This window comes from Equus caballus, chromosome 1, assembly GCF_041296265.1.
Source record: "Equus caballus isolate H_3958 breed thoroughbred chromosome 1, TB-T2T, whole genome shotgun sequence".
NCBI classification, from domain to species: domain Eukaryota; kingdom Metazoa; phylum Chordata; class Mammalia; order Perissodactyla; family Equidae; genus Equus; species Equus caballus.
Genome location: NC_091684.1, coordinates 148,162,008 through 148,183,796, shown reverse-complemented (window position 1 = coordinate 148,183,796; position 21,789 = coordinate 148,162,008). Strand labels below are relative to the sequence as shown.

Below are 21,789 nucleotides of genomic sequence, written 5' to 3'. Positions count from 1 at the left end.
CATATTTTAAGTGTTTCAATCCACTGAAGTTATTATCCTTATTGAACTTAAATTGTCCCATCTTTGGCCAGTGGCAGCTTCTTCAAGTTGGCTCCTCAGTCCTGTTGACATGACCTTAGTAGTCTCTGATAGCTTCCTTGCTACTGAATGGCAAGATATTCCATGAGTTCTTACTGATACTTCCAATCCAAAGTCAGGACTGTATTGTTTTTACTTAACATCTTCTATCTTACATCAATATCTCCTTTCTTCTGAGAAGCCAGATTCTCAGGGACCAGAGAACAAGAGAATTAGAATATTATACAGTTACTGTTTGCATTGTCCTGCATATACACAATAGTCTATACACAATAGTCTATACACAATAGTCTCAGCAAAATCACTCATTCTACCACCACCAATATTATTGAAAAAGTTAAAAAAGTGTTTGCATATACTCTATTTTCTGTAGTTGCATTTTATCTAGATTTTCAGAGAATATATCCAATACACAGCACACTCTGTCCTCTTTAACCCTCATGTAGTCGTGGTTTGCCAAGTAAATAGGTATTCAATGCTCACCACCAGTCCTTAGGTTGACGTCTCTCTAGTCATTGGGATGTCTGAATTTGTTCTCTGATAGATTCTTCAGGAAATGTGCAAGGAAGCAATATTGAATTCCTGTGCCCCCACAATGTTTCCAACAGAGGATGCTGTCAAACTTAGATTTTTTGCCAACCTGATAGGTGAGACGTGGTAACTTGGTGTATTTCTCTTATTATGAGTTAGATTGAGCATTTTTTTTTCATGTTTAAGGATCATTTCTTTTTCCATGAGCCATCTGTTCATATCTTTTGTTCATTTTTCTATTGGGTTGTTGGCTTTCACAGTTCCCTCATTTTTAGGAGCTCTTTCCATATTAGTGTTATTACTCCTTTGTGTGTGATGTGAGTTACAAATATTTCTTCCTACTTTGTCATTTGTTGCTTGGCTTTACTTACAGGGATTTTGGCATGTGACTTTATGTTTAATATCTTGCAGGGTTAGCCTCTCCCTCAATGCATTTTTCAGAATTTTGGGGGGCTATAATTGTTTATGTTCTGATTTTAAATGTATATTCAACTTGTCTAGCTCTAGAAAAAAATGACATTTTTGTTGAGATCGTGTTAAATTTATCCATTAACTTAGGCAGAATTGCTATCTTCATGACATTGAGTCTTATCATCTAAGAGCATGGTTTCTCATCCCATTTGCTTTGGTCTACCTTGTGTCTTTCACTAAAAGTACTTGAAAAGTTTTCCTTATATAAGTTTTGCATGTTACTCCTGTATTCATGCCTGGATATTTTATCTTTTGTTGCTAGCATAAAAAGGGTCTTTTCTTGCCTTCTATCTTCTAGCTGGTTATTGTTTATAAATATGAAGAATATTGACTTCTGAATATCACAGGCTTTTGAGTTAAGGATTTCTATGGTGACACTGTATGGAAATTATTAGAGAAGTAAGAGAGAATTCAGTATTTCAAGCGAGACATGAATCCACGTACCAAGGCAGAATCAGGAGGGAAAGAGACATGTACCTCAAAGGCAAAGGACTTGGAAACTAATCTGAGGTTGAAGAGAGGATGAAGGGCACGTGAGCTTTCAACTTGGTGACTGCAATGATGATAATACTGTTATCAAATAATAGGAAGAGGAGAAGGTTGGGGAATAGAGAATGAATTTCAATTCTGGGCATTTAGATTTTGAGACTGAAAGTCAGAGAGAGGTCAAATCTGAAAATTTAGATTTGGAAGCCATCAGGCAGAGCTGTAGGAGTGTTTGAAAAGACTAGGGAGAAAAAGTAGAAGAAGAGAAAAGCCAATGGTAGAATGCCAAAGGACTCCTATATTTAAATAATAGGCAGAGGAAGCTGACCTCTGAAAAGAGACCAAGAATTTGGGGTCTGAGGTAGAAAGTGAATCAGAATATGAAGACCTGGAAACTGAAGGAACAGTGTCACTGGGTTTACCAATTCCGAAATCACCAGTAATTTTCAAGACAGCCATTTCAGAACTGCTATGAGGGTGAGGTAAGATTGTGAAAGATTAAGTAAAGAAATCCTATTGACTTTAAAGGTATAATCTATGTAGGTATCAATTAAACAAACATGCTCAGATGACAAAAGCTTGGCCTAAGTTAAATTTTATTAAGTTATTTCTTGCTTATGGCCACATAACCCAAATCCAAAGTTCAGCTCTTTGCCTGAATCTACATTCTTACTTTACCTTCTGACAGAGGTTGGGGGGGATGGTGTGTGTGTGTGTGTGTTGCTTCAAGTAAAACATAACTTTTAAGTGCTAAAAAGGACAAGATGTTTTTCCCACTCCTAGATAAATGTCTGTCCTTTTATGTACGTAGTTATAACAATCACAATGGCTTATACTTAGAGTTTACAAAACATTGTCCTATCACTGAACTTCACAGAAGATTCTGGGAAGTAACCAGGACAGGAGTCATTGTTCTTCATCTAAGTGCAGAAAGGGGAAAAAAGTGACAGAACTTGGTCTAGATCTCAGGTGTTCCTGACTCCTAGCCAATAGGCATCTGTTCATAATAGTTAGAGCTAAGTGTAGGAGATGCTTATTCTAGGTATTTCAAGCAGAAAAAGATAATGCAGATAATTGTTTACATGTACAGAAGTGGAAGAGCAAGCTTTAGATTGTGCCCCTAGAAATGACTCCCAGAACACGGTAGAGCTGACCAGCAGGGGAATGGGAACGAATTCATATCTGGAATCGCTCCAGAGGTCAGGAAGCCAGACCAGCAAGTTGCTGATACTGCTGCTGCTACCATTGCTGCCACTACTTGACTGCATATTGACATTCACAGAGCTGGTGACCTGGCATTGGAACAAGGACCCTTGATACCTAAGAATCTCAAGAACAGACTCTAGAACACTCCTGCTGAAAAACTTTGTCACTAGGAGCTTGCTTGCAAAAAGAAAGTCACCAAAAGGGGAGAAGAGGATAGCTTCTGCTTCATTTTCATCCTCCAAATCTTTTAAGAATGCATCTAATAGATGGAATGCAATTCATATCCAGAACCCAAGCAGTGAAGAAGTCTAGAAAATGCAGTTTTTGACCTCTCAGGATCTGCATAACAGGAGGAACCTGGAACAGAAATTGGGCAAGCCAATCTACAATATTTGCCACAGCAAACTTTTTGTATGTTCACTCAAGATTTTGGCAAAAATAAGAAACAGGCCAGAACCATTGTGGCTCACCACTGGAAAATGCTCTCCAGATGGGTATCATTACTAGCATTCAGATAACCTGCCCAGGGTCATGGTTATAATTGGCAGTGCCGAGACTTAAACCCAGGTCTGACACCAGTGACCAGAATGCTGTATTGCCCTTCAATTTGATTAATTCTCTTTAGTTGTTTAAGCAAAGTTTATAATCCTTTTTTTTTTTTTTTGTTTGACAGCTGTGAAACAGTATTCAAATGTTGCGCTAAAATCAGGGTATTCTTTCTAAGATTCTCTCCTGACTTATCAATCCCAATGAAAAAGAGAGGCAGTTTGCCATTCTTCAGGGGAATCCGTGATGGTTTCGTGATCCTCACGCTAATCTAACATTCCCCACTCCTGCTTAAAACCTTCTGGTGGCTACGTTGGGTTAGAATTTGGATTTGCGTTGAGCGACAGAAAACTCAAAATACTTGACCTAAACCAGAAATTTCTCTCTCATTCATAAGCAAGCAGTCAGGACCAGTAGGGCAGCTTCCCTGTCATCAGGGCCTTAAGCTCCTTCTATATTGTTACTCTATCGTCCTCAGCACATAGCTTTACCTCGAAGAACAAGGGAGCTACTAGAGTTCTAGTCACCACAGGTGCGTTCCAGCCAGCAGGGAGGAAGGAGGGCAAGAACACAAAGTCGCACACAAACCTTTTGGTTGAGTACTTGGTAAGTGACTCCCCTAAACTACAAGGGAAGCTGGTACATGCAGTCTTTCCTGCAGGTGCCCGGGAGAATGCTACTAGTGGCAAACAGCAGTCTCTGATACGGTGACCTCATTGTGTCCTGCAATCCTGTTCATTGTGCGTCTTCCTCATTATATTGTAAAATTTCAGAATGGCAGGCGTCTTTTCTAGCACCTGGCACAGAGACTGACATATTCTAGGCACTTCATCATTTCTTCAACAGCCTATTTCTTATTTCCTGATGAAATTGTAAAAGTGGTTTAAAAATAAATGATTAGGTACACCTCCAAGAAATGTGCCTGAAAAACATGTGTGTGAAAAACAAAATTTCGTATTTAAATCTTATTTCTCCCTTGACTCCAATACATCAGGGCAGGTATTTCCACGGGGGTAGGAGACGGAAAGGGACTCGATTCATTGATAGAAAGTTACAAAATACAAGTAAAATCCAAAAGCAACACAAATGAAAAGGAAGTCTAAGAGATATAAGGATGGGAGCTTAAAGGGAAATAAAATCCTCACAAAAATCAAACAACACCAGATTTTAAGCTGGAATGAAATTTAAAGAAGCCACCAGATCAAACTCATACAGCAGGCAGTTTGAACAAGTGTCTTAAGTATAGCATAACAGTTACGAACTAGGCTTCGGAACCAAGTTAATCCCAGCCCTTCCTGTTGTTGCTGTTACCCCTATCAGTTAATCCCTGAGCCAGAATTTTCTCACTTGAAAAATGATATTCTTTCAGAATTGTTACCATAAGGAAATGAGAATATATACAACGTATTTAATATGGGGTTTAGTGCAAGGAAATATTCTATATATGGTAGTAATACCATTCTCATGATACATTTTATTTGTAAAATTATTTTCTCTTCTCTCCAAAATTAAGTACTTCTTAGAAATAAAATCTACCTTGAAAATAGCAGTCCTTTTGTTTTTCCCTTTCCACCCCATAAGCAGATAACTCAAGGGCTGGCCATTTATATATTTTAAATTTCAGATTATATAATATTGATCAATGATTCCATCCACAAACTTGTAATTCTAAAGATTCATTTATAGTAATGTACATCAAAATCAATCTCTATAGATTGGACAAAATCAAAATTTTGGCAATAGGTGCTGAGGCAATTTGCATTTATGATACTCAATAATACCTGATTTTTCATCTCATAAAGGGAAGGCAGGATACCAGTTAACAGTTTACACCAGTAAGCAGTCTACTTCTAAATGCAGTCTTTACTAAGAAGCTTCTTTTGCCCTGTTCTTGGCTCCTGTGTGAATTCTCACCTCTTTTCTTCTATTTCACATATTATATCTCTAATTGGCACTTCTCAAAGAACATGTGAGTAGTTCTTTGTAAGACTGAGAGCCCCTTACAGCTGGACACAAGATCTTAAGTACCTTGCATCTTCTCTAGGTTAAGGAACTCATTTTAAGGTGGATAACCACATGCTCCAGGAAACGGACGCGTACCCTAACTATAAAGAATCAAGAATCTAAGCTAATTTGTTTTAGGGTGGGCCTTTGACCTTGTTTTGTCAAATGAGACTAAATGGGGGGTGGAAGGTGGGAAGGGAGTGCCTAATGGGAGACTCTGGGGAGGTTTTTTTTCTCTCTGATAAAAGGCTGAGAACTGCCCTTATCACCTTGTTTGGGATGTACAAAGATAAAATTTCTGGAGCTGTGGCAGCCAAACTGTGACCACAGGCAAGAGATACAGAAAAGCAAAGCTGAAGAAGATGGAACAGAAAGACAGAAAGATACACTCTGGTTCTTGATGAGATTGAGCCATTCAATGAACTCTTGAACTTCCTGTCTCCAAAATTATTAAGCTAAAACTAAGTATCCTCACGGCTTAAGCCAGTGTTAGGTTTTCTCTTACTTGCAGCCAAAAGCGCCTCAGGTACTACACAGTATTTTTCCTCAGACTTTGTTACTTGTTCATTATATCTACTGATTCTTGTTTTATTCGCCTGCTCTTGATTAATTTTTTTCCCTTCTGTCATTGAGAATCCTAATGTACTTAAAGTAACGTCCGAATAGTTCATTACTTTTATCTGGAGAGACCACTAATTGTCTTAGTTTCGGTTTCTTCGAATACTTTAGAATTTTGGTTTACAGGCTCAACATCAGTTTTGGTTTGCAGGCTCATCTTGCGTGGCAGTCTCCTTTCTCTTCATCCCCCCACTTTCCAAACGTCACTCTCTTTTTTCCTTTTATAATTGCTTCCACCACCTGTCCACACTCAGGGCTCAGTCCTGTGGTGAAAGTGGGGCTACTATGGATTAACACAGATCTGTATACACAGATGAGTCGGCTGTTTGGCTCAGGCCTGGCTACAATATAAATTACAGTGTCAGGCACCAGTGCTGCATCTGTTTCCTCTCCAGAGTGAGGAAACTCCATCTCAGATCCTGGTTCATTACTCTGTGGGAGTTGAAACTTCTGGCTCTCTTTCCTGTGTCCAGACTATAGCTCAAGTTCTGGTTTACCAGTTCAGTGCACTTATCACTTTGTACTTCTGGTTCACCAAAATACCTATATTGCTTTTGGACACAGTTGTGCTTTAAAATTTTCTCAGTTTATTCTTCTATTCAAAGCTCCAAAAATATACATATCTGGGTACTCACAGGCTAACATTCTAAAGAAAACATTATGTGAATGAGCAAAAGAAAAGATGTTATTTTGGACAACATAAAGCTCTATGCCATGTACCACTCACTGGTAATAAATCCTAAGTGAACAACAGAATTGTGACAAAGGAAATAAGATCTGTGTATCCTTCCGGATTAATAGCAGAGAGCAGGTTAGCCACACTGTTTCACCTTGTGCTGATTTTTATCCATTTCCCCGAATATCATGAGATCAAAGGAAGAATGGCATCAGGTCTGTTCACAAAATGCATGCTGCCTATATAAAATAGCTCCCATAAATCACCTGAAGATCCAGTCAGTTTAATATAAAATGTTTTTAATTGTTTTTGAAAACATTTAAAAAACAATTTTTGAGCACTTTTAATAAAAAAAGAGAACTGAAATGCTACTGCAATATTCAACTACTGTAGTTTCAGCAGGTACAACAGACAACAAAAACACTCGGGAAATCTGACTTTTTGCACTAAATGAAAACATGAAACAGGGCTTGTTTTTGTCATTTATGGTGTAGTAAAGCACATTATAGTACAAGACTATTATATGAACCTCAGATGCACTGCACAAAAAAACACTTTCCTTCTTTTCAGTTCAAAAGTCAGTGCTTATTGCAATTATATGCAAAATTATTTACTTCATGAAGTCTTATCATGATAAACAGTATGCAAAATGTTTTAAACATCAAAACAATGAAAATAATCTGAGAAAAGAACATATTCAACAATAACTAAGCAGAATTAGTAAACATAAAAAAGTAAATAACTTGTGAATAACTATGCCTGCCTGGTTAACATTGAACCAGTCTCAATACAGCCAAGAAAAAAAAAAGTGGTTACAGGAATACCTAGTACTGTACAAGGTAAGTCAATAACACTCATGCACATTTTGTGATCATGTATTAACATGGTGAAGCAAACTAAATTCTTCCTGCTGTAATATTCTCACGTAAGAGAATAAGAAATAGAAATATCTCATTGAGATCAATGCACATTGCTACATAAGACAATTTTATCTGTCACTTTGATGACATTTTGTCTTTTCATAATGAAACACATTTAAAAAGTTTAATCTGTGGACTGTATTGGTTGCATTTATCCTAAGAGATGTGCCTACCACAGGTTCAACAAATTTAGTGCAATATATGAACCCCAGAAAGTTTGCTGGACGAATTCAACCAAATTTAAAGTGTTTGCTGCAATACTGTACAGGGGTTAAAAATCCTCCAGTCTTTATATTTTTATCAAAAAAGATTTCCATTATTTTTATGTTAGTAGGAAGCTAATAATGTAAACAAGGGATTAGAATGGCCTCAAAATCTCCTTTTCAGAGTATCTCATATAGAAAGGCTCCCATCATTTGTTAAAAGAAATCACACAGTTTCCTTTGGGTATTGCATACTTTGGTGTGCAGTAGTGCTGTGTCTCAATGTACAGTGAAGAAATAACTAGGATCAAGAAAAAATATCTAACAGATCATTAAATCAAGATAACAGCAAACACACACAAATGCCAATAACTAGGACATATCAATATATAAACCTCTGAGCAAACCCTAGCACCATTTATTTATCAAAATATGTTAATAACCTACCTTGCAAATTTATTGAACAATGAAGCCTTATTAAATTAAACCCTTCATCACATTTGTTAAATATTCATTGATTGTAGTCTTCCGATTGGCTTACTAATTAATAAAGGAAAGCTTATCTAGGTTCAAGGTAGCATAGCAATGGTTTAATGTTAGCTTTAAAAACTTAATGGCAATTTTTAAATCTATTTGAAAGTCATCTTGAAACTCACTTAAATGGAGCTGTCAACTAGTGAGCAGATTTGTCAACATGAAATTCATAAATAATTATTCATAAAACAAAATGGGAGCCATAGAGAGAAACATTTTAAAACAAATCCTGAGTGCTTCTTTTGCAATTGTGGTTATCACAGTCAATAAATTAAGCATGTAATAAAATGCCCCTCTTCTTCAAGTACTATTGATGGCCCCTTTGCTTATCAGATACAAAGATCTGTGGCTTCAGACCTTAGGTGCTGAAATGTTTTTTGCTCAGTTTTTATCTTATCTCCCTCCTGCTTGTTTCTCAAAGGGATCTCATGATCACGTTCTATTACTAGAATCAGGAGGAGCGGAGGAGTCGGTCACTAAATTGAGAACTTAAGATTATTCTACTTAAAAAAACTTCAAAAGAAATCTTCAATAGAATTTTACATATGTGCATGTAGCCACTGTGATGAAACTAAGAAAATGCTTTTATTTTCCTTCTAAATTCCCCTATCTCAACTACCTAATAATAAAACTCAAAATATTTTCCTAACATGCTTGCTTTTATTCTATTAAATTACAATGTTTGGAGTTATTTGCTGTGTGTGTGTGTGCACACACGTGCATGTCTCTGTATTTTAGCTCCATATTAAAATCAGTATTTTAAAATAAGACTAACACAAGGTCACAAATATAAATGGCTACTAGGTTTTCCTTTAAAAAATTTTAGTGCAGCTTTTGCTTTCCTTAGGTTAATATTTAATTTTCCATTATTTTTTCCTATTGAAGCCCTTCATTGCAGGTGCAAATGGTACTGAAGTCCCAGAAAGTCCTACAGAGAATTTTCATTCTACAGTAGCTCTATGCTTCAAGCGTAAATACTTATAATAACCTGAATATTATCCCTGTTTCAAGGAAGACCTTCTTGTCTACAGTTCACCTTAGCTATGATTTCATATCTAAAAGATAATGCCAACAACAACAAAAAATAGCCTATACCTAAAATCAATGGTTTCCACTAAATTCTGTGCAGATCAACCAATGAATTAAAATGAATTTACACAAATAAAGATCTAGACTGCTCTTGTAAAAGCTGGTTAGTCAATTGTTTACTAGCAAACAATGTGATTAAATGGGGAACATTATAAAATTTAAAACCTAATACTTTTTCTTCTACAGCCTACTGTCTTTAGAAACTTGTTAAGAACTGAGGCGAGTCTAACCATTTCCTACTGAAGAAGAAACCACTTCTGCAGCAAACTTTTTAAATGTCACAATTAATAGTAAGTGTTTCTGCTGCGGGAGGCACTTCCATTAAGACAAATACAATACATATGTCTTTAGATACAGTGTGCTACATATTATAAAACACAATTTAACCCAACATTTCAACAGTAGGATGGTCCTTGCTTTCTATCCATTCAAAACCTGATGAAGTCATAGAGCTCATGGATTCACTGCAAATTTGTTGAAATAATGGGTCATTCTTTAATTCTTCCAGTGTAGCTTCATCATCTTGTCCCTGCTGACGACCTGGATCAAACAGTAGATTTGGGTCTAAAGTGTTCAAATCATTGATGCTGCCTGAGAGCTCAGAAGACAACCTGATATCGCTAGAGAAATCAGACGCAGTATTAGTAAGATCAGATGCTACCTGACCTACTAGCTGCTGGCTGGTTTGCAAGCTGTCTCCACTCAACAGGTCTTTAACAGTGCTATTGAAATCTAATTGTTGCTCTCCAATTTCTGATTGTGCTTGATTATCTCCAGGAGAAAAACTGATCTGATCGGTGCTATTACTTTTGGTGAGGTAAGATGGTGTTTGGAATTCATAAACAGAAGTGCTGGAATCGATCATATTCTGCGGATTGGCACTAGGAAAAACAGTGGAAGTTTCCAAAATCTGAGTGAGATTCATCCGGGCTGTGTAATTGGAGGGCAAGTTGTTCATGCCCAAACCTCTCACTGCATCATCATTGTCAGAATCAAGTTTACTCAACAAAACATTGGTTATTTTTTTACTGTTTGTTTGCTTCTGAAGAGCATTCGGGAAGGCTGTCTGCATCATGACTGTCAGTGGAACTGATTGACTTCTTTGAGCTATGTTGTTGGCACATGGGTCTGTGTGAACATTTGTGAAAACATGAACATCTGGGGTTACTGGACTTCCAAAGGGGGTCACATTAGATCGGGGGATATTAGCTACTGGATAGAGGGTGCTTCCACTAAGATTACGTTGGCGATGAACAGCAGGGCTCACACTCCGGCATCTGAAATTGCTGCTGGTAGATGAATTAGTTCCTTTATTATCAAGAGGGGCAGGGACTGCAAAACCCTCCTGTTTGTTGGTGTTATTTACAGTGGCACCTTGATGCTGCACAGGAGAGACAGGAGTCAAACGACCAAAATGAGTGTCATGATGTCTGGATTGAGACTGGTAAGACTGTCCAGGCACAGCAAAAGCATGAGGTTTCCTGAAACGGTCTTCCACTAGTTCCTGATAGCTTGGGAGAATGCCATGGCCAGAAACTGATGAATTACCAACCCCACTATACCCATTATTCATCCATTCTAGCTTGGTTTTGTCAGGGTGTGTGGCCATGGGTCTTTGCATTGGCTTCACAGGACTACTTGAAACAATGCTGGCATCATGATATGCCATACTGGAGCTTATTGGGGTAAATGCAAATGGATTCCTGCATTCAACAGGGCTGGGAGGGACACTACTGCTGCAGTTAGAATGTGGAGTACCAATGGGTGTATGTCGGCTACTTCCTAAAGCACTATCCACAGGTGTGGTCTGGGCTAGCCTGGAACAAGGGCTCTCCCGCGACAGACTTTGAGACCCAGCAATCATTTCAGATGTTGGGGTTGGGGTTGGGGTCGGGGTTGGGGTCGGGGTAGGAGTGGGTGTGGGTGTGTGGATTGGAGTGCCATTGCTATGGATTGGATGATAGAAGTGGGTGCTGGAGGTGTGAGATGACATTGGAGCTCCTGGAGTTACTGACTGACTTTGAAGGGTCATTCCCAAACAGTTACCATAAGAATGAGAATTGTTCATGGACATTTGCTGCTCCATAAGCACCAGCTCTTCCACAATACTATCTTGTGTAAGTTCATCATCAAAAGGAAAGTAGCTTTCATTTGTTTGGGAAACAGAAGGCTCAAACTCCTTTAGTTCAGACTGTAGAGGTAACTGATCTGAAGACTGTGCTTGTATTTGATTCAAAGAAGATTCTTGTATCTGGCTATGTAGCTGCTGGGTATATGTGTCCTGTGGCATTCTTTCTAATTCCCAAACAGATTTCTCTAGGTCATTGATATCAGAGTGCTCAGGAATTGTCATAACACTGATATCTTGCTGTTCACAGCCGGCAGATATAAACTCAGAATTCTTAGTGACCTGCTGCCATTCATTTGGATTAAAGCTGCCATCTGGTTTTGAATCACTGTCTAAGAGAAAGACACTCCCTTCAAGTTTTACTTTTATATCTGGAGATGATGATGGTGTTTGCTGTTCCGAAACTGAACCACTGGTAATAAGAGCAGAAGAATTCAAGGGTCGATTTGCCACTGTGTGTGAACTGACATTCATTGATACCTTGCTAGAAATCTGAGCACCCGCTGTTGAACTTTCTGTTTTCCCTGAATGTGGAACCTTTTGGTCCTTCTTAACACTGCCTGGTTTCTGACCTTCCATGTTAACTGCAGAAAGCTGTTCCACTATTGGTTTCTTTATAGGAGGCACCTGGGACTCTTGCAATGCAGAAGACAGTCGCTTTCTTGGACTTTTAGTGCATAATTTAGGGTCTTTATTTATTGAGTCACCATTAGATGGTGAGTTGGTGCTGGTGAAAGTTAAGTTTTGAGTGGCAACTGAGAGTGTGACAGTGCTTTGATTATTGCCTGTTGAAGTGATCGGCAGAATTTCATTACAGCGACTTTTACATTTGGTCCTCTGGTCACAGACCTTAGTTGCTTTTATTTCAATGACACCTTCATTTGAAGGTTTTTGCACTACTCCATCAGTATTACTTTTCTGCCCCAAAAGGGCACTAGGTGTTGTTTTGGGAGCTTTAGTCCCATCAGAGTTCTCTTGGCACTGTACAGGATGCTCATCTGATGAAGTTTCAGGTTCTATTTTGACTTCCACAGCAGATGATCCCCCAGCGCTGCTGGTCCTGGATCCAGGAGACTGAAGTGAAACAACAGAACCATTCTTGATCTGCGGAAAGGTCCTTGATTCTTCTGTTGTTCCTGTAGCACTGTTTACTGAGGCAGAATGTTTAAGAGGGGCACTACTGTTGCTGGGTGTGAGGGATATTGCTGTCATTTTCACCACATTTAGAGAACTCATGTGTGAAGTGGGTACAACAGCGGTTTTGATGGGACTGCTAGTAAAGAGGACAGTAGTTGGAGAGCGGATGGTGAGCGCACTGGTGTTGGCAGGTTTGGGTAAGATCTGAGGGTAGCGGTGCCGGGCAGAACGATCCCCACCAGGACTGGCTGGAACATTCTGAGGAGTCTTTGGTGCCTGTTTCACAGACTGCATGTGCTGAGTGACCACCTGTACATTGAGGGGAAGAACTTTGCCATCAGAAGAACTCATTGGACTTGGGGAAGTTACCAACTGCCTGGTCCGCTGGACCTGTTAGAAGGTGAAAAACAAGAAAAAAAATCAGATTTAACAAGCCTAGGATATAAACAGTAATTCATATACCTGTATAGTAACAAGGCATTTAATAAATGCAATGCTAAAAAAAAAAAAAAAATCAGTTCCTATGTTAGATGAGAGTTCTTCTAGACCAGGTTCTACACAATCAGACACATAAATATGAAAATAAATGCAACATAGTGCATTATAGCTGGAAGACACAATATGTAAAGAAGAACATTAAGATACTTTTCAATTAACAGGACCAAAAACTTCACACTTGTGATGAATACTTACCAAAACAATGATTTTTAAGGAGGTTATAGGGAGAAGAGGAAAATCTTGAAGAAATATGCAACTTTATGATGGTATCGACTGGAGTCTGTGCCAAGAAGATAACTCACTCACTGGGGACACTGTCTGATAAATGGGTCTAACTTGCATCTTAGTAATTAAACCATAAGGTCTCAGATAAAACAACTGTCTCCCCAAATTTGCTCTATAGTGAACAGTACAAGAGTGTAGTTACCAGGTATTCCATGTTTTAATGACATGATGATGATAATGGTAGGAACAAGAAAAACAAGATAAAGTTTTTATCTCCCTCATAATATCAGTAACAACATAAAATACCATCCTGTTTTAGTATGATACACTTTCATTTTAAAAGCCCCTTCATCACAACCTTAGTGGTCTGAGACAGGAAAAGGGAAGAATATCACCTCCGTTTGTTGATAAGGAAATGGACTCAGGGTAGCTAAGGGACTTGCCCAAGGTCCTATGTCCAGCAAGCCACAGACATAGGTCTATGTTAAAGCATTATCAATACACATTACAATTTTGCTCCATCTGAATCTTAAAAAGAAAAGAAGTTTAAACCAAAAAAAACGTTTAAATTGCGTCATCTTGGCTTAGCTAGAGAAGAAACAACTCTGAAAATGACTCATCTCTTACATAATGCTCTGACCAGTTATGTGCATACTTTGTATGTCTTGGATCTTTGTATTTTCACGTATGTTCATTTGATAGCTCACTTTGTAAAAGACAACCAACTGAAGCTGAATCTATCTGTGGTCACAAAATTAGTTAATAACTGAATTTACACCTATACTTGCCTCCTTCTCCTGTGCCACTTTTAATTAAATGATTGACTTCCCACCATCCCAGTAAAGCCAAACACTATTTGATGATATTACCGGAATGGGACTAGGGACAGCTGCCACAACAATACCAATAGGCTGAGGAGAAAGGATTGCAGGATTTCCATTAGAAAGATTAGTCACTCCATTAGTTGTAGCGCCTTCTGATTTTTTCGCTGAGGATTCTCCTGGCAAAGGGGATTGTAGTTTCTGTTCTTGCTGCTTCTTCTGAATTTTCCGTTGCAATTGCTGTTTAGCATCAATAGGTGATGGCAAAGTCTTCACCTGAGGCTGAAATGAATTACTTTCAGCTGTAGGTATAAAAGCAGAAGGCTGGGTAACTCCTTTAATTCCTGAAAATAAACAGAATGGAAAGCTAAAATAAATACTCTCCTTTATAGAAGGCAGTTACAACTCCATTTCTTTGAATATGTAGCTATCTACCGCACACGGCAACCAAACCTAGCAAATTTATTTTTTTTATTTATTTTTATTTTTTTTAAAGATTTTATTTTTTCCTTTTTCTCCCCAAAACCCCCCCGGTACATAGTTGTGTATTCTTCGTTGTGGGTTCTTCTAGTTGTGGCACGTGGGACGCCGCCTCAGTGTGGTCTGATGAGCAGTGCCATGTCCGCGCCCAGGACTCGAACCAACGAAACACTGGGCCGCCTGCAGCGGAGCGCGCGAACTTAACCACTCGGCCACGGGGCCAGCCCCAAAAACCTAGCAAATTTTAACTCACAGTTTCTTTATAAAGCGTAAGTATTAGACTTCCAATTTATAAACATTTGTCAATATGGTTTTAATTGACACTTTAAAATATGGTTCAACTCAGGTGACTGTTTCAGTTAAATCAACAATAACAGACGAAGATTTTGAAAAGAGTAGCTATGTCATGAATATGCAGAAGTTAGGATAAATAAATGCAAAGAAAGCATGTTTTATATTTTATCAGTAGATGTCAGAAATTTCCCTCCCCACCTTCTCTAATTAGAAATTCAAGCATTTTCACGATTTTAATACTCAGCCCACAAGGGGCACTCCATAAATATTTGCGGAAACCATCCATATATTAGGAAAAATTTGTATGGGGAAAACAAATCTTTAATTCTACCAGAAATTCATGAAAATAGATAAAACTATTTTAACTGCTACTACACAATTATTCCAGTACGACCTAGGAGAAATTAAGCAGTTTCTTGATAACACTGAGGTTAAGATATTTTGAAAAAGTGTCACTGAGCAAACTCTTTAAAGCAGTAGGAAGATCAACACTGAGAAAAAGGAATAAAATAAGCAAGAGATAAATGTCAATTTAAGAAAAATTGATTATGTAATACAATTAATTTTTTTAAAAGCTCATTTCACATTTAAGGTGTGGCACTGAGATCATCAGAAAATAAGCCTGGTCGGTAAAACCAGTGGACAGAGGAAAGGGGAGGACATCACCACCCTGCTGGCACACCTTGCCCTACCTTTCCCCAGTCCAGTTTCTGCTTTTCACGTTCCGTTAAGAACAATAACTTGGGGAGTGGGAGACGGGAAGGAGAAAAGGAAGTGACTGTAAACTCTCTCCCACACACTCACTCCTCAATAATCCCTCATTTTCGGAGCCCCTATTTATCATTATTTTTTTCTCTTCAAACGCAGCTCGAATTGCACTGCTCCCTCCTGGCCCCCAGCCTCAGCTCTGGCTTCTCGGCACCTGCACCCCGAGAGCCTCTGCCAGTGGCTCAAAGCTTGGCTGTTACCCCGCCTGCCAGGGTTTCTGGACGGGAATGAGTTCCAAGCAGCTGACTTACAAAAGAACATTTGTAACACAACCTGTTCTTAATATGGAGACTATATTTATAAAAAACCAAATTCACTTCAAAGGATGAAGATTAATCACTACCAAAGGTATTCAAAAAAATGTGGTACTGGCTGAGAACAAAATTTCAAGAGATTCTAAAAATGTTTGAGTAATGAAACAATTGTTAGAGCCCCCAAGCTGACTACTTTCAAAAAGGGAAAAGACTTGTCTATATATGTAATTTTTAGTATTTTTGTTTAAAAAAACACACCTTTCTTTACACTTATGCCTCAAGGGGGCTTTGGAGACAGACAAATCAGGATTCAAATTCTGGTCCCACTACTTATCTGCCCATGACAAAACACTTAACCTCCCTGAGAGGCTGTTTCCTGATCTGTAAAATGGGAATAAATATCATGTATCTTCCAGGACTGCCAGGGGAATAAATGAGGTAACATGTGTGAGCTATCTAGCTCGATAAGGCTGCCCCAGCACTCCCCTGCTTCTGAGTAAGTGTTAAGGGAACAGATTTAGGTCATACAGTTTACATCCAAACAGAAAAAATTATGAGGAGGCTCTTGTTAGAGATTATTTTTCTGCAGTGGGGCCTCAACTGACCATAAAATGAGAGGACAGAACAATCCCACAAACACACCACAAATGCTTAAAGCTTCTGATGAATATAAACTAAAAGAAAAAGGATTCCTTATTAAAACGATGAAGTTAAGACCCCCACAAAAAGTGAAGTCATTTAAGAGACCATAATTCTGGCTGTCATAAATCTATTGCAGATTTAAAAACATTTACATTTAACAATCAGAAGAATTATCTCTGGAAAACAAGTTTCATGTTAATAAGTTTTTCATAGAAATTGTAATTTCCTACAGTATTAACATAATTTATTCACTCTTTTTTAGGTTTATAAGGTATGACTGAAATAAGACATTTAAAAAATTTCATCAGAACAGATACTTTACACAGCTACTAATTTAGGGGTCATTTATTCCAACAATACTGTCAATTCTAAAATTCCTATTTGAATGAAAATACTCATTTGAATGCATATATGCATATAAAAAAATCACTCGCTATTTTATAGTAATGCTTCATATAGTTCATTTTTTGTGAGACTAAAGCACCTTTCACATGTCCAAAGATCATTTTATTTATAAGCATTAGTTTCTGAGAAAGCAGTCTAGCAAATAATTTTAAAACGCAGTCTTACTTTTACCTCTAATATTTAGTTTATTAATTTAGATACGCATATGTACTTAAAAGTACATATGAATGTATCTTTAAATTTTAAATAGCAATGAAAAAATTAAGCAAACATCAGCTGGGAAACCTTAAAAGTTTCATATTTTGGCAAAGCAACATACAAAAAGCTTTAAGCTTTATAATGAAAGGACTACTATTACTATGTTTGTTGGCTCAAAAAACCCATTTGAATTTAGTGTTAAATGAAGTAAGAGTGAATTCATACAAATACTGAAAAGACAAGTTCTCTGGCTAAACTCTTCTTTTGCTATCAACTCTACATAAAGTAATGCCCTGTCAGCTTTAGCTTGTGAATAGTTTTGTACCTGGTGGTGCTGCTGCCATCACAGTTAGAGCTGCCATCGACTTGGTACCTATACAGTGACTTGTTATGAGGAAGCGGGCTAATTCCAAGACTGTGTCAAATGGCTGGCTTAACACTTTCTGGGCCCACTCACACACCAGGCGGCAAGCAGAAGAGATAACTTCCTCGTCAATATTTTGAAGCTGCCCAGAAGGTTCAGCTCCTTCCAACTAAACAAAGGAAAAAGGAAAAGTTAATTTTTAAGAGAAAGTTCATAGAAATTAAATAGAAGCAATTCAAGATACGTACTCTTAATTAGAAGATACAATCTAAATCTGCTGGGTCTAAGTAGTATGAAGTGACGTACGGCATGCATATAAGAGCATTGCAAATAAGGTGTCTTTGCCTATAGCCACTGGTGCGCAGCCATCAGCAGCATTGTGAATGTAACATTTAAATGGTTGTTAAACATATATGAAGACTAACAGATCTTTTGAATCTTTCTAAAAGCTTTTCTAACATCAAAAAAAACAAACTATGCTACTAGCCATATTTGCTCTTCTGAAAACATTCATACTAAACATATTACCCTACAACTTAAAATTTCCTCTTGACAATATACATCATGGATATATCTACAAATCAGTAACTTTAGATACATCTTTGTTCTCTGAAATTTCACGAGCCATGTTGATATAAGTCATATACCCTAACATTTTTCAGCCACTGTTGAATTTTTGGGTTCATTTATTTTGTAAAAGACACCGTTCCTGGTCCCTGGTTTTATCCAAATGAGACTATGCAGTATGCATTTCAATGCTGATATTAAGGTATAATTCTATATATTAAAAAGAAAAGGCAAAATTCTTACCCCATCTCCAGTTTTGTGAAAGTCAAGATTGGGCAGTGTTGGCATATGGACAAAAGCTTTTTTTCTTAGTCCACTGTAGCAATATGTAATAAATGGTTAAGGTCTAAAGTACCCTAAATTAAATAAACTGCTTATATAGTTAGTTATATGAAATGAGAATAAAATCAGCATAAGATGACATCTACTTTCTGAGTTCTTCAGTAAGAGAAACCTTAACATTAGAAACTCAGGACACTTTTACTCTTTTGAAACTGGAACAGTCTTTGTAGAACGTTACTGTCTTAAATGAAACAAAATGATTTTCATCTGTTATAAATTTTACAAATAAATGTTCCTAATAAGCTGTGCCAGCCACCAGTAACAAACAGGTCAAAAGGAAAGGAATATCCAGATGGAAACCTGGCACAGAGAAGGGAAACTTTAGCCCAGGGCACTGGGACAAAAACAACTCTTAAGAGTGTCACAAGGGCTTTAACCTTTTCACTTCTCTTTTTCCACTGAAACACACAGGATTATCGCCTGTAACATGCCAAAGACACATCAAGACATTTCTTTTTGTACTCAGGAAACAAGTCTAGGTCATGCAACAAGTGGCTCAAAAACACCTGGATCCATTTTAGAAAAGCAGCCTTTCCCCCTTCCCCTCATTTCCTCTAGAGTAGTGAATTTTTAAGCTTTGAAAAATGCCAAGAGCTAATAAGCAGAGAGAAATGATGTATTTCTAATATGACAGAGAGACCCTCTATTTTACAATCTTATTTCAAGATTAGGAAGAACTTTAATAAATTCTTAAGTTTAATTTTTTTTTTTTTTTTACTTCTGTTTGCTCCTAAGTATTGCTCCATCACAAGAGGGACCATTTCTATGCTGTGGCTTTAATTTTAATAGAGGCTTTAAATGGTTGGCTGAAAAACACTTTAAAGAGAACACTTATCGTCCAGTACAAGTTCCACAGAAATTTTTTTGAATATTCTATCTTTTGCCAAGGAGATCCCTACTTTTCTAAATTAGAGGAAGTAAAGAAGATAATCTAACATCTTTCTCCATTTTTATTGATACAACTTACAATTGCTGTACTGTGGCATGCCTCAATAATTCTTATTGTTAAAGAAAAGGACATCAGACCATAAGAACACATTACAGAGACAGCATAAGGGGAAATCTATCACAATCCTTATAATAACTACTGTTTGTTATTTCTCTTGCAGTTTGATAAATAGCTGGGAAAATAACATTTGCAATTATTCTACTAAGTCCTTTTGAGTTGTTTCTATTTGTTAATTTAAATTTATTTCTCAATAAATGTAGTTGAACTGCAAGTGCTGGTTGAAGTACCACAGCAGATGTTCTGTAATAAGCACCCTTACAGAGATTACTAAAAACCACTCTGGGAAAGGATATTTAGATTTGCCTCTCGTGCCCAGACGACGTGCCTTCATGTTTGGAAAGACATTTTTCATGATCTTTCCAAAGTCAGCAGCACTTAATGGATGGTAACCAAGATTGTCACAATAGCTCCTGAAAAAGAAGGAGGGACCAATTTAGAGAGCAACAGAACTCAGACTCACACAGCACAGTGCTATTTCAATACAATTTGAGCCCTTTGAGAAAATGAAAAAACACATCTTCAAGTCATTCACCACAATTCTCACTGATAAATGATTATTCTTTGGGGACTAACTCAGGTTTAGCTAGCTTGTTTCATCCTCAGGGCATACAGTACCACTGCTTTCAACAGCATTCAAGAAACTTGCAGTAAGAGATATTGGCAGTACAAAGTTTTCCAACTACAATCCAACCCTCCACTCTGCAATGAGTACATCCAGCTCAATCAGTAGGGCTCTAAGTTTCCACAAATGTATCAAGCTCACATCCTGGGATAATTTCCAGTATAAACATTATGTATGTCAGACATTAGAGACAAAACCACAACATGGTTTAAAACAGAAACATGATACATTAGAAGTAAAAGGGACCTTGGGGATCATCTATGCCAACACTCTCATTTTACCAATAAGGGAAAAAATGAAGGCACAGAGAGAGGTCCTGAAGGTCCAGTGTTCTCTCCTCACCCCCCTGACCCCTATTATTGCTAGGAAAAAAGTACTCTGTAAGGCAGTAGCTTCAAGAGGGACAAGGGAAACAAGCCAAGTCTTAACGACTATTGGACTCAGCTATTCTGTTTTTCTCCAGGGCTGCCAGCTGTAGGTAAAAGGCCAATCCCTCCACTACAAGAAGCAGCAGGCCAAGGCCACATCTCGTTCTGGCTGCCAAGGCCTTCCTCATAACTTTTGGCCTTTGGGAGAACCACTACCTGAGACATACTAAAGAGGAAGTCAGAGGAATTCCAAAGTAATTCAATCAGATCTCTCCACCTCACCACCCCCATTTCTGAATCAACCAGAGCAGCTTCTTGATGAAAAAGTCATGCGGTGCACAGCCAACAAAGAGATTTAGGATGAAGAAAGAAAGGAAAACAACAGAAAGGCCTGATGGGCAGGGTACGGTGATAACCAGGACTTGAGTTCTTGCAGACTGCTGAATATCTTGGCAACATTCCTGAAGCAACCTGAACTCAAGAAGGCAAATTGGGAGAGACTCAAGAGGAGGGAGGGATCCCTGGAGCCTTACCAGAGAGAACATGGGTAGGTCTGGAGACCATGGTCTTTTTCTTGCTTGTGTCCTCCCTATCCCCACACCAAACCCCACATACCTCTGTGGGGAGTGGGGGAGAGGGACTGCCCAGTAAACACATTCCCAGCAGTGCTGAAGAGCAGGGAAAAGGCAAAGGAGCTAAAACGTATTGAAAATTCCCTCTAGAGGAAGTACTAGATTAGATACATCATATTTAAATTGAGACTAAACGTGATACTTTGAGTGGCTCAGGGGTCAAGGTTTAAGGTACAAAGTGAAGGGATGATTTTTTGGGCGCTGACAATTTAAATGAATTGCATCAAATAATAACCATTTCAGTAATGGGTTAAATCAGTCATCTCTACGGTTTAAACAAGCACAGAAAGAAAATGTGAATGAGGCTCTTTTGCACCTCAGAAACTTGACACGTGTTTCCTCTCCATGGAACATTATTACTTTTCTTATCCTTCAAGTCCTAGCTTAAATGTTATGATTTCGAAAGGGTCTCTTCTGCCTCCCCTGTCTAAAATAGTGCCCTCCTGCCACACCCTCACCATATTCCGCATCAGTGTACTCTGTTTCTTTTCTTCTCATGACTTACAGTTATGTAACAGCCAATTTACTTGTTGTCTCCTCCATTAGACTGTAAGTTCAACCAGGGCGGTGACCACATCTATCTGATTCACCAATGTAGTCGCAGCACCAGGAACAAGATTTAAGAGTTACACTGTTTACCTGTTACACTAAGCCTTAATATGACATTAAGTAT

At 38.1% G+C, this 21,789-nt stretch overlaps 1 protein-coding gene across 5 annotated transcripts in view; it reads right to left on the bottom strand.

The window, feature by feature from the left end:
- Positions 1 to 6,898: 6,898 nt before the first annotated feature.
- RFX7 (regulatory factor X7) overlaps positions 6,899 to 21,789 on the bottom strand; it is a 129,441-nt gene continuing 114,550 nt past the window's right edge. For all 5 annotated transcript variants that reach the window (XM_001500738.7, XM_005603031.4, XM_005603029.4 and 2 more), the window contains 5 exons: positions 19,788 to 19,904; positions 18,387 to 18,471; positions 17,538 to 17,745; positions 14,220 to 14,515; positions 6,899 to 13,017 (listed from right to left, as the gene is read on the bottom strand). In XM_001500738.7, the coding sequence (XP_001500788.1) occupies positions 9,745 to 13,017; positions 14,220 to 14,515; positions 17,538 to 17,745; positions 18,387 to 18,471; positions 19,788 to 19,904 (3,979 nt within the window). In that variant the 3' untranslated portion in view covers positions 6,899 to 9,744. The remainder of the gene's footprint in view (positions 13,018 to 14,219; positions 14,516 to 17,537; positions 17,746 to 18,386; positions 18,472 to 19,787; positions 19,905 to 21,789) is intronic.